This window comes from Eriocheir sinensis, chromosome 64, assembly GCF_024679095.1.
Source record: "Eriocheir sinensis breed Jianghai 21 chromosome 64, ASM2467909v1, whole genome shotgun sequence".
In the NCBI taxonomy this organism is placed as follows: Eukaryota; Metazoa; Arthropoda; class Malacostraca; order Decapoda; family Varunidae; genus Eriocheir; species Eriocheir sinensis.
The window spans coordinates 9,991,541-10,010,251 of NC_066572.1; the positions used below are offsets into that span (position 1 = coordinate 9,991,541).

General features: G+C 43.4%; 2 protein-coding genes and 1 long non-coding RNA gene across 3 annotated transcripts in view; 2 read left to right on the forward strand and 1 right to left on the reverse strand.

Annotated features, from left to right (window-relative positions):
- Positions 1 to 18,711, forward strand: part of LOC126987401 (zinc finger protein OZF-like) — a 179,113-nt gene that overhangs the window by 141,730 nt on the left and 18,672 nt on the right. The gene's annotated exons all lie outside the window — the stretch shown is intronic.
- On the forward strand, positions 2,544 to 5,550 carry LOC126987405 (myb/SANT-like DNA-binding domain-containing protein 3). Its single transcript, XM_050844385.1, has 3 exons — positions 2,544 to 3,048; positions 3,399 to 3,583; positions 3,784 to 5,550. Exons 1-3 carry the CDS (start codon positions 2,822 to 2,824, stop codon positions 3,882 to 3,884), a joined length of 513 nt encoding a protein of 170 aa, XP_050700342.1. The 5' UTR covers positions 2,544 to 2,821; the 3' UTR covers positions 3,885 to 5,550.
- Positions 4,944 to 8,663, reverse strand: LOC126987409 (uncharacterized). Its single transcript, XR_007740888.1, has 2 exons — positions 6,018 to 8,663; positions 4,944 to 5,562 (listed from the first exon to the last, which is right to left on the reverse strand). It is a non-coding gene; the product is annotated as an uncharacterized LOC126987409 (long non-coding RNA).

Consider the following 18,711-nt stretch of genomic DNA (forward strand, 5'->3'; position numbering starts at 1 on the left):
GCACGCCCCTCCCTTTAGTCTCAAATATTCACAAGTAATCTTTTTGAGCGTTTGTAGGGCGGGCACTTCACCATGAGCATGAATTAAGATTGCTGGGATGAATTTTAAAGTGACGGACTAACAGGCTTTCTCCGGGCGCTTGTTTCACAAGTCTGTATGAATATGTGGTGGTATGTGGTACTCCGTGCTGGGCTTACCACAGCCAATCTCCAAACTCGTGACGTCACCTGTGGGTGGAGCTTAGCAAAGCTCAGCAATATAGATGCTACCATTTTCCACCCACTGATAGGAGCTCTAAAGCTAGTTAAAATATATTTACAAGTGAGAAATAACGAAGGGAGAAAGAGATGTCTCATGGAACAGGAGGAAAATAAAGAAAATAAAAGCAGTTTATTCTAACGGTCTCTAAGCTCCGCCCACAGGTAACAGGATGATATGAAAGCGAAGCAAACATAGCCACGGGTACCAACCAATTAAATGCATCAATGGAAATTTCTGCTATATATAATGTATGTCACTGTATCAAGCACTGTTTACATAAATATTAGTCACACTATATAATCCATTATAGAAATGTACCTCAATTGCATTAAGGTTTCGGTTTTCAACGTTTGTTTGATTTGCAGTAGTACCAACACTACACGGAAAGATTGTTTCGAAGGTTAGGAGGGACTGGGCATACCCTTCAACGAAACACACTCTCTAAGCGACGCTTCGACGAAGAGGAAGAGCTTCACTGAGAATATGGCGGTCAGAGATCGAGCTGCGGCTGGTCGCTATTGATGTACAAAGACTACCTCTTGATAAATGATCCAGTTCTGGGCCTGGATGATTTGCCTGATTCTGTCACTGAATTCAGAGTGTGGAGACGGCATTGGTCTTCTGTACCTAAAAGCTCCGTGCTAAATACTGGACTTAATACATTTGAGCAGTGCTCTAAATCCTGTTACAAAGAAATGATTACTTATTTATGCCACTTTGCCCATTTCATCTGCTATAGCAGAACAAAGTTTTCTACACTTAAACATATAAAATCATTCAGACGGTTAACTATGGGTGAGGAGAGATTGGATGGGCTTGCGAAATCATGCATTCACTGTGAAGTGATCAACCGTGATCTGACTGAAAATTTTGTAACGGCTGTGAGCGGCTTCTGGGGCTTCCTAAATGGACTAGCTCATCCCTGGCCTTCACCGGGCACGGGATGAGCTGCTGGCTGTGCTGCGTCGCCACGCCGCGTACCGTGTGAGGAGTAGAGTGGAACAATCTGGGAACTCCATCATCACCTCCGTCAGACAGAGCTCGGCCTATGTATGTGGATCCATGCGGCGGAGTGGCTGGGCCTTCTGTACGCGTAGATTGTGCGTACGTGTGCCGTGCACGCATATATAGCTGTCAATTATTAAAGCGTGTATGAATCTCGGTTGATCTCGTTCGATTATTTGTCCTGTTTTTTTTTTTATTTGTTATATATATGCCGCTTGGCGAAATAGAGCTATTATTATTATTATTATTATTATTATTATTATTATTATTATTATATTTTCAAAATAAGAAAAAAATAAGAGGAAACTTTATTTTGTAATTTTACACACACACACACACACACACACACACACACCGCTCCGGTAGTTACACCGCTCAGGTAACTCAAGGCTTCTTCCCGGTGAGGCCCGATGGTCGGCCCAAGGCTTCTTCCCGGTGGGGCCTGATAGTCGGCCCAGCCCGTTCTGGCGCAGGCGAGTGTTTATAGTGGCGCCATCTTGTGCTGGCTCATGCTGCCCCCCCGGAACTCATCTTTGAGCCTCTCTTTGGAGAGGTTATCTAGAGCCCGGGTTGATGGGTGGTCTTCAGGCCAGCATGTGGGTAGTCTTAGGCCACTCGGCGGTGACTGAAAAACCTCAGCTGTGCGGCGGCCAGGATTCGAACCCGCGTCCCTCCTGGACCTCCTGAGCGCGGGGCCGTCACGCTAACTATTCAGCCACCACCTGCGGAATACTAGCAACAGAGACGTATGCACCCAACCGTGTTTCACGCTGCTGAGGTCGAGAGGCTTGATTCTCGTCCCAAGGTACGGTGAGACCCTGAGGAGCTGGAGTTGATGGCCAGCTTTGAGAAGTCCCACCTAGGTCATCCTGCCATGAATCAAGCTATCCTGAGGGAGGTGCTGCTCCACCGTACCCTGGACGCCATCAAGGGCTAGAGGAGGCACCCCGACTACCAAGCTATGGTCCAGGCTGTTGTGGAGCAGTCCGAGTCGGCGCCAAGAGTGCCTCCTCTTCCGCACCCCCTGGGTGTGTGCCGGCGTCCTGGAGACCGGTCCAACCTTGACCTCAGCCCAGGGAGCACTCCACCACCATCAACGGAGGACCCTGGCGCCGGATGCTCAACCGGTCGTATCTCAACATTTGGTCCTAAATCCGCCATTGTGGTTGCAAGTTCTGCCCTGTGCGATGTTCAAAAAACGTCCTAGGCGCCATCTTGTGACGTCAGGTCGCCCCTCAGCCTGACTGCTCGGAAGCGTGTCTAGGGCCGCTTTTTTAAACGTTCGAGTTAGCAAACAGCAACCGCAAAGCCCACGTCGCATCCTGTCTTACTAACATCGCGAACGCGTTTTTTAAACACCGAAAAGGAGACCCTACGTGGTGCTAGGCCAAGCAGACACCAACCCCACTTTCCGCACAGGTTGGCAGCTCTGAAGCGTCTCGTGTGACCAGCCAACCAATCAGCTGATCGGTGTTTACATAAATTACATTCCTCCTACGGTCCTACCAGAGCAGCAGATCAGTCTGGAGTTGCAGCCCACAAGAGAAACACCGACATGGCGACACCAGGCAAAGGAGCACCACTCAGCCAAGGGCAAAAGAAATTCCTGCTGGAGCTGGTGTCGGAGAAGCCTGTCCTGCAGGACAAGTCTCATGGGATGGCGGTCACCCTTGAGAAGGTCAAGGCGTGGCAAGAGATTGCTGCAGCCTTCAGCCTGAATTACCCGGCCGATCCCAAGTCGGAGAAACAACTTAAACGAGCATGGGAATACACGAAGATGAGGTAAGAACATATTGCATGGAGAGAGGCTGTGGAGTGATGGTGGTGAGGGCGTGGAGACTGATGATGGTGAGGGAGTGGAGACTGATGGTGTTGAGGGTGTGGAGAGTGAGGGCGTGGAGACTGATGGTGGTGAGGGTGTGGAGAGTGAGGGCGTGGAGACTGATGGTGGTGAGGGTGTGGAGAGTGAGGGCGTGGAGACTGATGGTGGTGAGGGTGTGGAGAGTGAGGGCGTGGAGACTGATGGTGGTGAGGGTGTGTAGACTGATGGTGTTGAGGGTGTGGAGTGACTGTGGTGAGGGTTGTGATTTGTAACCGTTTTTGTAATATATATCATCTTATTCCTTTCATAGGGCAAAGAAGAACCACAGCCACCGTGTGCAGCACATGTTTGCAACTGGTGGAGGGAAAGCCATGCCTTCACCACCTAAAGAAGACCAGCTGATCATGTCAACCCTCTCGCGGGAGCTGGAACCTGCGACCCAGCAGTGTGACACCCTGGATCCAAACATTGTGGTCGTGGATGCCTCTGAAGTTGGTAAGTTCCAGTATTTATATATACGTATAGTACTACCACGTTGTTTTGAAGTAATTTCCTTAATACATGGTGCATTTTAATATAGATGTAACTTGTAAGGTTCTGGAAATGCAACACATTAATAGAATTAGATAGATTTACTTCTGATTATGAATTTTATCTTTTGGTCTCGTCTCCATCGGCACTTCATGGAAGAGCAGAGCAATGGCAGCCAGAGGTTCCTTCGTTTGTGAAAACCATTCTACGTATTGTGGAATATGCTCATCAACAAGACGCCTCGGAACATGACTTCTTTCTCTGAATCGTGGTTTAGTTTATTCCTAAGGAATATGACTTAAGCACTTATAGTCCAGCCAAATTGTCGAGTCCGTTTGGGCTCTGCCACACAGTCCCAACACCTATCTCTTCCTCTCATATGTAAGGTAAAGGTAACATATGATAGGAAAAAATAGGTGTTGGGACTGTGTGGCAGAGCAGAGGGGAGAAATGGACCCGCGGGAGCCTATGCCCAAACGGACTCGACAATTTGGTTGGACTATAATTAGAATTAATTAATATCTTGCTACTTTTCATATGATTCTATGTGACTCATACATTTTATCAATAGAGTAATATCATGATAGTTACCACAGTCCAGTTTCGAGTGTAACCTTCTTTCACTGCTTTTCTAAATTATAGTTAATATTATTACTGTACATCAGTGATCTTTATCTGACTTCCGCATGCACATCAAATATGGTCAAATAACTATGTTTTGTTGGTATTGCCTGAGTTGGATTGTTGCTTATCACAGCTTTGACCTAAACTCTGCACCCTTTCATGTTTAGTTTAGTTCACATCAATAGCGGTGTGGCTGATCCACTATACATTGAGGACCTTCTCTTTCCCGTCAGGTGCTGTGGGGGTTAAGAGAGTGGTGTGCTTAGTCTTGTAGGGGGATTGCCAAGTTATGTAGGTATTGATATCAATCTCCATTCCAGAATTCATTGGGGAAAGTGACGAGCCTGTAACTCAGGAGCCCGATAACACTTCCGTGCCCGAGAGATTGCAGACATCTGGAGCTGCAGCAGCTGTCCGCTACGCCCGTCGCAAGCATCCTCCGAAAAGGCGCCAGGCTGTCAGTGAAAAGGAGGCAGCCTATGCAAAAATTAGTGAAACCTGTGACAGCTTAAAAGAGGAGTCACTAAAAGCTATACGGATAGTTTGCCAGGCTGCGGAAAGTGTTATAATGGCAGCAAACAGCATCAAGGATGCAGCAGACAGCGTCAAACATGCCGCCTGCTATTTACAAGAAAAATATTAAGAATAGGCGACAGATTTTTGTATTATGCTAAATTAGGTTTGCAATAAAAGAGGAACATATACAAAAATAATATTTATTTGTCAGATTCCTCCAGTGTTGCGTGTGCGTATATGTGATGCATTATATCTGTTTTCTTGTTCAGTTTGGGGATCCAGTGCCGGAGTCAACAAGTAAGACTTGCATGCGTACCCTGAATCTCCCAAAAGATAACCTGAGTAACCTTCATATTCTAATTTCTGACAAAGCCTAGAATTATAAAAAATGCGGCTGTCATGGACACTTCCTGGCCAACTACTAATGACATTAGTGAAACGCATTTTTTCATCGCAAACTGCCATGACATTTAGGGCAAAGTAACCCTTCCTACAGCAGTATAATTCTGCAGTGTCTCCGCCAGGACTCACAATTGGAATCAATGTTCCATCAATACAGCCGATGACACCAGGCATGCCAGCGACAGCATGAAAGTCCTCTGCTACCTGACGTGTATTGGCAGGTTCAGGAAACTTGATATAATTAGGTGACATGCGTGTTAGTATAACAGCTATGCGGTGAACAAATTTGCAGACTGAAGAAGCAGACATCTCCAAACAGTCTGCCATGGTTAACTGGAAGTTCCCGCTGGCAAAGTAGCGTAATGCTACAAGAAGCTGCAGGTGACCAGGAACACTGCAGCCTGAGGAGGAGAGATATTATTGGTTAGGTATAACTTGCATGGTTATTTCCAGTTCTACCTGGGAACACATGACCCATGTTCTATTGGCTTTCATGACATTTCTGATATAGGACTATACAGAAAAAGGAAAAAGGCAGAATTACTACTGTTCATTTCCATTTCAAATGAGTAGATTTACATTGCTAATGCTCATTTCTATTTCTCATTTCTATTTCAAATGAGTAGATTTACATTGCTAATGCTCATTTCTATTTCAAAATAAAAGCAGGTTTTTAAATGTCCTGTTGCATCTTGAATATAAGAGATGTTGAGTGATTGGTAATTTGTGAAAATTAAACATTGGAGTGAACCTTGCACAAGACACGAAATACAGTGGTTCTCAGTTGATTATTTACCATGTGAGAAGCTCAATACTTTGATAGGCTAAAAAGAGTAGGGAACACACACACACACACCTCTGCCATCTCGCGCTCTGGGTAGTTGGGGCTGTACATTCTCAAGCAGTTGGAGTGTGCAAGCTGGTGAGAGACGGTAGCGATCTATGAAGTCCTCCTCAGAGAGACAGGTGAATGGGTTTTGCCGGTCTCTGGGAAGCCTCACCTCCTCAACTTGACCCACAAGATCGAGGAGTTCCAGATATGCCGCAAATGCCTGCAATGGAATAATTATTTACTGAAACTGGCGGGATGTACCAGCTGGCCCAAGCTTGATAGAGCGCAAGAGCATATAACATGGTTCTGACCAAGAATTACTAAAGCTTGGTGTTTTTATGCATTCAAAAATTACTTAAATGTTGTACTTACCATGTGAAAATGATGTAAACCTTGAAGGGGTGATGGACGTCCCGGTGCGGGTGAACAATGTAAACACTAAACAGACCCATAACTCACCAGTGTCAACGGGGTTAAGGGAGCCCGAACGCGCACTCTAATAAACACCTTAATCTCTTCCTTACGATGATGTACACTATTTTTCGTTTGCACTTAAACATATTGATATATTATCATATTTTTAACATTACTTTCAATCGCACATGATTCGTGAATATTATTGGTGGTTCTTGTTGGGGTGGGGTTGGACAACCCGCCGATTCTTATAGGAACCCGTGGTGTCTCCTACGAGTTGACACTAACACCACGGCTGAAAGTGGTTTAAAAAACGAGACATACGAAGAATCAGCTACATTAGTATTAGCAAATGCAAACTTCACGTTTAAAAAATCGGGCCTAAGTCATGTGTTATTATTCCCAAGCTCCATTGGCAATGGCGAGTACACATTATATAACTGAAGCATATTACACATTCATTGAACACAATTAAATCTAACTACCTTAATCAAATTAAATGTAACCTAACCTCATCTGACCTAATTAAACTAAATATAAGGTAACCTAACATAACCTGGCCTTTATGCCTGCTCCCAAAATTAAATAAATGGAAATAAATATGATATTAATTTGAAAAATATATCTGAGGAACAAAAAGAGGGAAAATGACAAGAATTGAACTATGAAACAAGAATTGTTGGCTTCAAGATGACCTCAACTGACTAAGAATGACAAGATCTACGCAATGTGACAGGTCAGAATTGAGTCTTGAAAATGATTTCTGATGATTAAGAATGACATGATCTACTGAATGACAACAATTGTCTGCTTTGAAAATGACCTCAGCTGAAATAATATTGCATGCATTTAACCTTTTTACATCCCTCTCCAACATCCTATTCCATTCAGTCACAACTGTTACCATAATCCCCTTTTCTCTCTTATATACATACATCACTCAAGTAGCATGTGCTCAATCATATCGTCACCCCTCTTTCACACCTACATGAATGTCACACCTTGGGACTAACACCTTGCCACCATCTGGAAGAGGATGTCCTCCCCCTCCCCGGCACCACCACACTGCACTCAACCCTCCCACCACTATCATTCCAACCTCCCACTGATGTGTTAGATCCCTGAACCCCTACCTACTGTTCTTTACAATGTGTTTATAATGTGTACATTTTTAGCTTAGCGGCTGGTAAGACCAAATACACTATATTATTACTATTAACACACACACACTTGACCAATAAGCCCAGGCCACAACAGCCAGCCCAGCACAGTCACCAAAAAGATCAGACCTTTCACAGGACCCACCAACCACATGAAGCCTGGGGTGGAAAGTGAATAACAGATCATGCCGTCACAGTCACCATTTGTTCCAACAGATGAATATTTTCTGTTCTCTGTGCTACACACAGCCCTGTAACACCACCACAACAAACACTTGCACTCACACACACAGCAGAACTGAATCAGCACAGCACCTCAGGAGAAGTGGACCTTCATGTGCTTGACAATCTCACCCTTAGTCATGAAACGTTTCCCACAAACATCGCACTTGAACCCTTTATGACCAGAGTGTCTGAAGACGTGCCTGTCCAATATACTCTTCAGTTTGAACCTTTTCCCACAAACTTCACACTCATGACTTCTTGCATCAGTGTGTGTAACAAGGTGTAATTTGAGGGTACCCTTCTGACTGAAACATTTCCCACAAACTTCACACTCATGACTTCTTGCATCAGTGTGTGTAACAAGGTGTAATTTGAGGGTACCCTTCTGACTGAAACATTTTCCACAAACTTCACACTCATGATTTCTTTCACCACTGTGTGTAACAAGGTGTAATTTGAGGGTACCCTTCCGACTGAAACATTTTCCACAAACTTCACACTCTTGATTTCTTTCACCAGTGTGTGTAAGAGTGTGTAATTTGAGGGTACCCTTCCGACTGAAACATTTTCCACAAACTTCACACTCATGATTTCTTTCACCAGTGTGTGTAAGAGTGTGTAATTTGAGGTTATACTTCCGACTGAAACATTTCCCACAAACTTCACACTCATGATTTCTTTCACCAGTGTGTGTAAGAGTGTGTTTCTTGAGGGTACCCTTCAGACTGAAACATTTCCCACAAACTTCACACTCATGATTTCTTTCACCAGTGTGTGTAAGAGTGTGTTTCTTGAGTGTACCCTTCTGACTGAAACATTTCCCACAAACTTCACAAGCATGATTTCTTTCACCAGTGTGTAAGAGTGTGTAATTTGAGGTTACCCTTGTGACTGAAACATTTCCCACAAACTTCACACTCATGCTTTCTTTCACCAGTGTGTGTAAGAGTGTGTAATTTGAGGTTACCCTTCTCAGTGAAACATTTCCCACAAACTTCACACTCATGATTTCTTGCACTGGTGTGTGTAAGGGTGTGTGTGTTGAGGTTACCCTTCTGACTGAAACATTTCCCACAAACTTCACACTCATGATTTCTTTCACCAGTGTGTGTAAGAGTGTGTAATTTGAGGGTACCCTTCTGATTGAAACATTTCCCACAAACTTCACACTCATGATTTCTTTCACCAGTGTGTGTAAGGGTGTGTAATTTGAGGTGACCCTTCTGATTGAAACATTTCCCACAAACTTCACACTCATGGTTTCTTGCACCAGTGTGTGTAAGGGTGTGATGTTTGGGGTTACTCCTATTCCTAAACCTTTTGCCACACTCCCGACTTTCATGAGGTCTTACACCAGAGTGTGTGGGTGTATTTGTTGAGGTCATCCTTCCCTGCATGTCTTTTCTCACACTCTTGGCTTTGGTCAGTAAACTTGCTCTCATTCTCAGATCTTCTCACACTTCTGAAATTCAAACTTCCCCCTTTGTGGATGAAGAGGCCAGCAGTTGTTGTTGTTGTTGGTGGTTGTGTTGGCGGTGTTTTTTATCACTCCTGAACCTCACACCAGTAGCAGTCTGCTCCTGCTGTTCCCAGCCACTCCAGCTGCTGTCCCGCCTTGCAGCCTCCACTGCAACACTACTCTGGATGTGAGGAGTTGGCTGGCCTTGAGGAACCTCAGAGATGCTGGAGAAGGCGGCGAGGTTGCTTCAAAGCCACACTCAGTGACCAATTGAGCAGGCAAGGCGAGGATGCACCAAGGAGTCCTGAAGTCAGCGGCAGCAGGGACGGAACAAGGACTGACCACAGCAACTGTCTCGATGCCTCACTTCAACACTAACACCAGTGGTGGACATTGGGACACAAAGTCATGTGCTGAAAAAAAAAAAAAAAAGACTGGTAAGGAAACTGAAGTTGGTGGGAGGGATCAGGGCGGTGGTGGGTGCACCGAAGGCAAGCCACAGGCCACCGGGTCAGGCAAATAGTGCGTGTACTGATAATAAGCTAATGCAATAATATATTCATTGATAAATATGTCTTTTGAACTAACCTAAATAAATCTGAAGCGATATTCGTAACAATACTAAGACAGAACTACACGTAAATGGACAATATCCAGCGACCAAAGCTGCAAGCTTGATAGTTTTAATGCCTGTTAACACATTAATCGCGTTTGGCAACTCAGCGCTCTTGCCTGCTCCGAGGAACTTTCACGGCCACCACGCCAGTGTCCGTTGGACTTTTGCAGAGAGGAGTTATGTACCATTATGAGAGGATAGCCTGTAGTATAGTGTAAAAATCCACGGTACAAATATATACCATATCGCGGACCACTAATATTTTTTCCCTCTGCCGCGTATTGGTGCACCAATGTACCAGGTATGGGTTGGCGCATATATGTACCAGTTCGCGAAGCACTGACGATATAGTCTTGTTCTGCTATTTGGTGTAGTTTTTATGATTATTATACGAGTTTGTGTCGATACAATATCTTACATTCTGATGAGCTGTACATAAAAAAACTATTAATAATGTTTTTTTCCCTCCTTTTCAACAGAAATGAACCCGACCGTCTTTTAAGGAGGGCGATCGGATACCTCATCTGGTGATTCAGATGATTCAGGTTTTTTGTCAGTTCAGATGACCCAGATGATGAGCTCTCCGAGGAAAGTGACGAGTTAGAAACAGATGAAGAGCAGGATGGGAAACATTATTTTCTTGTCTGTTATGAGCAAAATTCTTATTTATCAGGAATTTTTTTTTTTTTTTTACGTTATTTGCGGAGTGGTATTTCCCTGTACAGTTCAGTAAAATACACTATAATAAATCAACCATTGGGATAATCTAATATTCCAAGTACTAGTAAGTAGTGATCTGGAGCATTATTTTTTCTGTTATGAAAGCAAGATTTTCATGTATTAGGATTTTTTTTTTTTTTTTTTTTTTACATTGTTTGATATGAGGGGCATTTGCCTCTACAGTTGATTACTGTTACATAATGAAATGCTTATATTTGGAAGCAAAATGTCACCAAACTTTAAATGTATTTTGGATGCCTTTACATAGCTATATATTTATTACCTTATCATTTTCAACTTATTACCTGGTACCATTGCAACACATCTGCAGTCATAATAAATACAAATTTACCCACAAATTGTTTATATACTCATGTTTGTAAAAGTTTATAGAAAGGGCTATTCGGGCCACAGATGTACCAATATGCAACAAGTGAAACATCTGCTCAGCACACTGGCGGCCCAGTAAGTGAACAAGGTATAAACAATCATATGTGAACATTTCATGACAATCAAATGAATACAAATGGCAAGACACATGAAATGGAAAAAAAAATCTTAAGGAGCCAAAATCTTGAAAATTTGTTTTTTACACTTCAAAAAATTTCACAAAATCGACAAAACGTCTGACAGTCTTTTGTAAGGTATCAATATAATCTACAACTAAACGGCAATTTTTCTCATTTTGTACATTTTTTTTAAATGTAAAAAGAGAACGGGAGAAAAAGTGGACAAAATTATTAGTGAAAATGAATTTCAATTTTTTTAAGCCAGAACAAAAAATGAAAAAAATTACAAAATGAGAAATGTAGATCTATACACAAAGTTTCTATGGTATATTTTTTTCAAAGTAATTAACTAAAAATTAAAGTCTGTGAAACAAAAATAAGATTTCATGCTTTGTTGAGTCTCCTCTACACATTCACCCAAATTTCACAGAATGTCATACACTTACACCAACAAACAACATACTAAAATTTCAAAGCCATAGGATATACTGTGTGCCCAGGAGGGACCCCCCCGGGCGCCCTCCTTAACCCGAGAACGTGGGCAGACCCTTTTTTAGGCTTTCACGAGTCGTGGCTGTGGTACGGTGGACCCTAAAAAGGGCTCGCCATAAAACCCCTAATTCGAGCTAATTGTAGGCGGTGGTGGCATAGCGCAACCCACCATGAATGCCCTAGGTCAATGTGGTGGGTGGGTGATCTTGAGGTGGGCTTTTTTGTCATAGGTATTGTCATTGTCATAGTATGTGTAAATAAGGCGACAATGTCCTCCCCTTCCTCCACCAGCAGTGGGCAGCGGCTGTCGGTCATGGCAGGCCACAGAAATTTTAGGGCTGGGTTAGGTTAGGTTAGGACAACAACATGTCTTTGAACAAAAATAAATTTGAATTAATAAGATATGGGAAAATGGCCACCTCAAGATCACAGTACCAGGTGAAAGGTCAAGAAATTGCAGAGAAGAGCTCCGTACATGACCTGGGGTACTAGTTAGTAATGACTTTTCACCCACTGAGCACATTGACATCACAAGGGCAAGAGCAAATTACGAGGGGCTTCGAAGACATCTTGAAGGAGTAAATTGGAATAATTTAGGGATTCATGAGGGCCAGAACTGCGGATTGGAGAGCCAGGAGAACCAGATAGAAATGTCTTACAATAATTTAGTTAGAATAATAGTAGAGGGACAAAGACAGTATATACCACAGCGAACACTTAGAAAAAGAAAACAATGACCCTAAGTGGATGACTCGTGGACTAAAACACGAGATAGGGTTAAAGAAGTGAATTTATCAGAAAATAAAGAATGGTGAAACACATCTCAGGGGCCGGTACGTCGAACTATCTAGATTAGTTAAGAAAAACACCAGGATAGTAAAAAGGAACTATGAGATCAAAGTAGCAAATGAGGCGAAAAGTAATCCTAAGTGCTTCCTTCAGATGTATAGAACAAAAACACGGGAGAAAATTGGACCGCTGAAAACAAACACAGGGGAGCTATTAGAAAATTACGAAAATATGAGCACATTGTTGAACGACTACTTCCTTTCAGTATTCACACAGGAGGATCAAACGACTATACCGGAAAGAGTTCAGGTGTACGAGGGCAGTGATGGCGATAAATTGAGGGATATAATCATTACCAGGCAAGTAGTTCAGGATGAGATAGATAAGCTTAAGAAGAACAAGTCGCCAGGTCCAGACAGGATATTTCCGAGGGTATTAAAGGAGTTAGGTGATGTAATCAGTGACCACTAACCGACATCTTTAAGATGTCGGTAAATACTAACTATGTGCCGAGCCTATGGAAAGTAGCTAATGTGACGCCGATTTTAAAAAGGGGACAGGTCAGTTGCCTCAAACTATCGCCCAATTAGCTTAACATCGGTTATAGGGAAGATGCTGGAGTCCATAATAGCCAGGAACATTCGGGAGCATTTAGAGAAACATAGCTTAACTCACGACTCGCAGCATGGGTTCACAAAAGGTAGGTCATGCCTCACCAATCTCTTGTCCTTCTACAATAAAGTATTTGAGGCGGTTGACAGAGATGAAAATTATGATGTAATCTATCTTGATTTTAGTAAAGCGTTTGACAAAGTTCCTCACCAACGACTGTTGCTTAAATTACAGGCTCACGGAGTAGAGGGTAAAGTTTTGAACTGGGTCAAGGCGTGGCTTAGCAATAGGAAGCAAAGAGTGCAAATCAATGGTAAAAGATCTGACTGGGGATGTGTTACGAGTGGGGTCCCCAAGGTTCGGTATTAGGTCCACTTTTGTTTATTATTTATATCAATGACTTAGACACAGGAATTAGTAGTGATGTTAGTAAATTTGCAGATGATACCAAGATCGGTAGAGTAATCGAGTCGGATCAGGACGCTAGTATTCTCCAAGGTGAACTCAACAGATTATATGACTGGGCGGATAAATGTCAGATGGAGTTCAATGTAGGGAAGTGCAGTATTCTGAGTGTGGTAGGAACAACCCCTCACATAACTATTGCTTAAATGACACTCTCATAAGTAGGTCTGGGTGCGAGAGGATTTAGGGGTCTTAGTGAGCTCTGATCTCCGTCCAAGGGCACAATGCATTCAAGCTAGAAATCGAGCTAATAGGGTACTGGGATTTATTTCAAGGGCGTAAGCAACAGAAGCCCAAGTCTTCCTCAAACTATATTTAGCATTAGTTAGACCTCATCTTGACTATGCAGTTCAGTTCTGGTCACCCTACTATAGAATGGATATCAAAATGTTAGAATCGGTGCAGAGGAGGATGACTAAGATGATTCAGGGGTTGAGAAACTTGCCATACGAGGAAAGACCCAAACAGTTAAACTTGCATTCTCTAGAAAGGCGAAGGGTGCGTGGAGACATGATCGAGGTTTATAAATGGATGAAGGGCTTTAATAAGGGAGACATTCATAAGGTTTTGTTGGTAAGAGAACCGGGTAGGACACGAAGTAACGGGTTTAAACTGGATAAATTCAGATTCAACAGGGACATAGGCAAAAATTGGTTTACTAACAGGGTGGTGGATGAGTGGAATAGGCTTAGCAGTCATGTGGTGAGTGCCAATACAATTGTCACATTCAAAAATAGACTAGATAAATTCATGGACAGCGATATTAGGTGGGGTTAGATACACGGGAGCTTAGGGTCAAAGGAGCTGCCTCGTACAGGCCTACCGGCCTCTTGCAGACTCCTGCGTTCTTATGTTCTTATGTAGGACGGCCAGCAGGATGACAGGATGGATACTCTGCACCTTCAAGACGAGGGATCCCGAACACCTCCTCCCGCTCTGTAAGTCCCTGGTGTTGTCGAAAATGGAATACCTGTGGCATCTGTGGTTCCCACACAAAATGTACAATATCAAGCGACTGGAACAGACACAAAGGGTCTTCACAAGGAAGCTGAACTCAATCAAAAATCTGAGTTACTGGGACAGGCTCAAGACTCTGCAACCCTACTCCCTCCAAAGACGAAGAGATAGTACTACATAATTAACACTGAAGAAGCAAGTGCCTAACCCATCACCACAAACTGAAGGAGGGATAACATGCCAGACACCCCCCCAATTTGTCTGCACCTGCCCCAGGACATCCATTGGAACAGTCAGTCAATGTCTTAGGTCCATACCATATCAAAATAGCTACTAACAATTATTTAACAGCAAGTTAAATCATTCTTAAGCTGCTGGGGAGCAAAGTAAAGCCCTGGGCAAAAAAATACAAAACCTCCAAGCTAGTATTTTGTCTGTTTGGGCCGCTCAGGAGACTGCGGCCCCCGGCACATTCGCCCCTCAGTGGTCACACACACCACACACAGATGCAAACCTTAAAACCTTACCAGCAAAGGGTAAATACATTTTTTTCTACCAGCAGGTACCACGTTTGGACATTTGGCTCCAAACGACAGCCAGTATTATTTTTTCCCGAAATAGAAAAGAGGATCCGAGTTAAGTCCAAACAGTACTTGTCTCTGAGTCACCGCCAGAGAGCCAATATGGTCCCTTGAGCTATGAAGAGGATACAGGACATTAGGTTCATTCTGTTTCCTGTTTTATTAATTTTTCACAGATAATGACAATTTTTCTTGGCAAAATGAAGAAATAGTTGAGGAAAAGTATCAAAAATAATGTTTTCCTGCATGAGTTGAGGGAGATATTTTTTTCAGAAGTACAGTGCATCAATTACGCTGTAAAAAGGATGCGGAATTTAGGGCGAGATTCCCATGTGTGTGTTTGTGTGTGTGTTTACCTAGTTGTAAGGAAAAGAGCCATACTTAGCCTCATGCTGTCATCCCGTCTATATCTTTTTCTATCCAACTTTGTCTTAAATTCATGTATTGTTTTTGCACACACAATCTCATGAAGTTCATTTCAAGCTGTTATACTTCTATGTGGAAAACTGTGTGTTTCTTTGTCTTTTCTGAATGTCGTCTTTTTCAGTTTCTTGCTATGCCCTCTTCTACCACTTAACGTCCTTCGTCACTAGGTCTTCTCTATCAATCTTCTCCATATCCTGTGTGTGTGTGTGTGTGTGTGTGTGTGTGTGTGTGTGTGTGTGTGTGTGTGTGTGTGTGTGTGTGTAGAGGGAGAGATGTATCTCACCATGATGCTGTGATTTGTTTGTTTCATAGTATAGAGGGAGAGATGTATCTCACCATGATGCTGTGATTTGTCTGTTGTATAGTATAGAGGGAGAGATGTATCTCACCATGATGCTGTGATTTGTCTGTTTCATAGTATAGAGGGAGAGATGTATCACACCATGATGCTGTGATTTGTCTGTTGTATAGTATAGAGGGAGAGATGTATCTCACCATGATGCTGTGATTTGTCTGTTTCATAGTATAGAGGAGAGATGTATCACACCATGATGCTGTGATTTGTCTGTTGTATAGTATAGAGGAGAGATGTATCTCACCATGATGCTGTGATTTGTCTGTTGTATAGTATAGAGGAGAGATGTATCTCACCATGATGCTGTGATTTGTCTGTTGTATAGTATAGAGGAGAGATGTATCTCACCATGATGCTGTGATTTGCTTTTGATTTCTTATGGAAAGAATATATTTTGCATCATATAATGATTATCGTCTTATTTATAGCACTTATATGACACATTCTAGCAGTAAATTAGCTCACACTTTGCCAATCTTAAATCTTGCCAGTGTAAGACATATGAAGGTCAAACAGCACCATGTCAAGCAAAGTTGAAAGGTTGAGTGCTTGATATGAAGCAGCAAAATTACATTTTGTATTTGAGTTGCATTTTTCATGTCGATCCTTAGGTCTGACAATCTTTGGGTTCACGGATGTTATAATTTGCATTCATTTATTTTTCATGGATGCTTGCAATATGTGTCCAGTCATATAACCACCATTATTGAATGTGGTCAAAGTTACTATGCAACATAGATCATTTTTGGCCTCATTATTTAATAAGATACTATTGTATTATCAAAGATCTAAAATGATCCAAAGAAAATGGATGACAAATTATAGCATCTGTTAGAACCCTAACACTTGAAAATCCAGAATACTGGCATAATATGATTTGATAATCCCATTTCAGTGTTGTGTTTGCAGTTATTTGTTGTCTGGATTTCATTGTGATTTTAACTGTTCTCAATACCACCCGCTTTGGGCTGTGATTTTCCTTTTGCCTTCTTGAAGCTTCATGTCATTGACTGTGTATGTCATTAGAAAACAACGTTATGGAGGAACAGCGTCTGTTACTTCATAAGGTCTTCTTCTGATGACATACACAGTCAATGAATGAAGCTTTGAGAACAAAAGAAAAATCACAACTTCAAAGCGGGTGGTAATAAACAGTTGGTCCATGTTGGCCTGCAACCGGCTCAGAATTGGTCCGGCATTGGTATTAATAGAAGGCTGCATAGGCCCAGTATTGGCTGCAGTATGGTTACGGAATGCCAATATAGATCTGTTTCTGGCAGCGTAACCGATTCAGGCCCGGTGCAAACATATATCGGCAAGTAAATGGCCCGCTGTTGGGCCCCTTACTACGTGATGGCTTACCGATTCAAAACCGATTTGGTTTATGATGACTTGCCAGCACTGGCAAGATGCAGGCCCGGCATAACCATGTTTGCTGGATCCTTCCTGTCCCAAGTACAGCCGTCCACACCCTGGCCCTCCGCTCCTTCCTGTCCCAAGTGTAGCCCGTCCACACCCTGGCCCTCCGCTCCTTTATGTCCCAAGTGTAGCCCGTCCACACCCTGGCCCTCCGCTCCTTCCTGTCCCAAGTGTAGCCCGTCCACACCCTGGCCCTCCCCTCCTTCCTGTCTCAAGTGTAGCCCATCCACACCCTGGCCCTCCCCTCCTTCCTGTCCCAAGTACAGCCCGTCCACACCCTGGCCCTCCGCTCCTTCCTGTCCTAATTACAGCCCGTCCACACCCTGGCCCTCCGCTCCTTCCTGTCCCAAGTGGGTAAAATTCTAGTGTTTGCCCATACTCCCCCCTCCCCCCCATAAAAGCCTGGGGACCTGGTGGGAATGCAGGATTTCGGGTGGGGGACACGAAATCCGTCTCATTCGCGTATTTTTTTAGTGGGGGGGGGGGGGATAAAAACTCCCTAGATCTAGGGAAATTCCCTAAATTTAGGAAATTTTTCCTCCCACCACCACTAAAATAAGCATTAGCGACGAATTTAGTGTTTCCTATAAACCATGCACTCAGTGGATCCCCAAGCTTGCTTTGGGAGACAAGTGTCGTGAACCCACCAAACGATGCTCACCTCACCATCTGGCGTGGCACCGGCAGCCATCTGTGCTCACATAAACCGCCTCCACCACACTCATGCCCTCTCTCTAGTAGGTTGTCACCTCATCGCAAGGTTTCTGTCCTCCAAGTAGAGTCCGTGGCACCAAACACAGTCTATCTTCATTGTTTATCACTGACACAAGTAAAACCACCGGCTAGCCGGGATCCATCCAACACCGCGCCTTTAACACTACTGCGGCTTGTGCAGGAAGTGCAGGCTCTCGAACCTCTTGCCCGAGCTGTTCGAACACGTGAATCCTTACTGACCGGATTCTGAATCTGCTTCACAGGCTCGTATTCCCAGTATACAAGATGATTGTGGATATTGACTCCGCGCCTCCAGAATACGATAATACGCCTCCATATATCATAGTAAAAAAGTACTTGGAAGTAAAAGCCGAATTAATCCCCTTTCCCAATGATCTTTGGGGACCTGCGTGAACTCGGGGTATTTTAGTGGGGGAGCATATTTAAACTACTCCAACCAAACTTTACGACTTGCTAACGAGGGGGCTTCACCCCCCCTCGACCCCCCTGCTAACCCCCCCCTCTTAAAGGTGCGTGTTCTAAAAAAAAAAATAACCACACGTGGTGGACCTAGTCTCACATGCATGGGCTAATGGCTAACAAAGCGTACCATCGCTAACCAAGCGTATTATCGGAAATAGTATTAGGTAAAGGTGCGTGTTCACACCAAAAAAATAATAATAACAACGCGTGGTGGACCTGGTCTCACATAGCGTATCATTGCTAACTGGATCGTTGGCAACGCTGCTCATATTGCAATGGCGTCGCCATGTAAACACATCGTCCGTATGTATAATATGCCCTT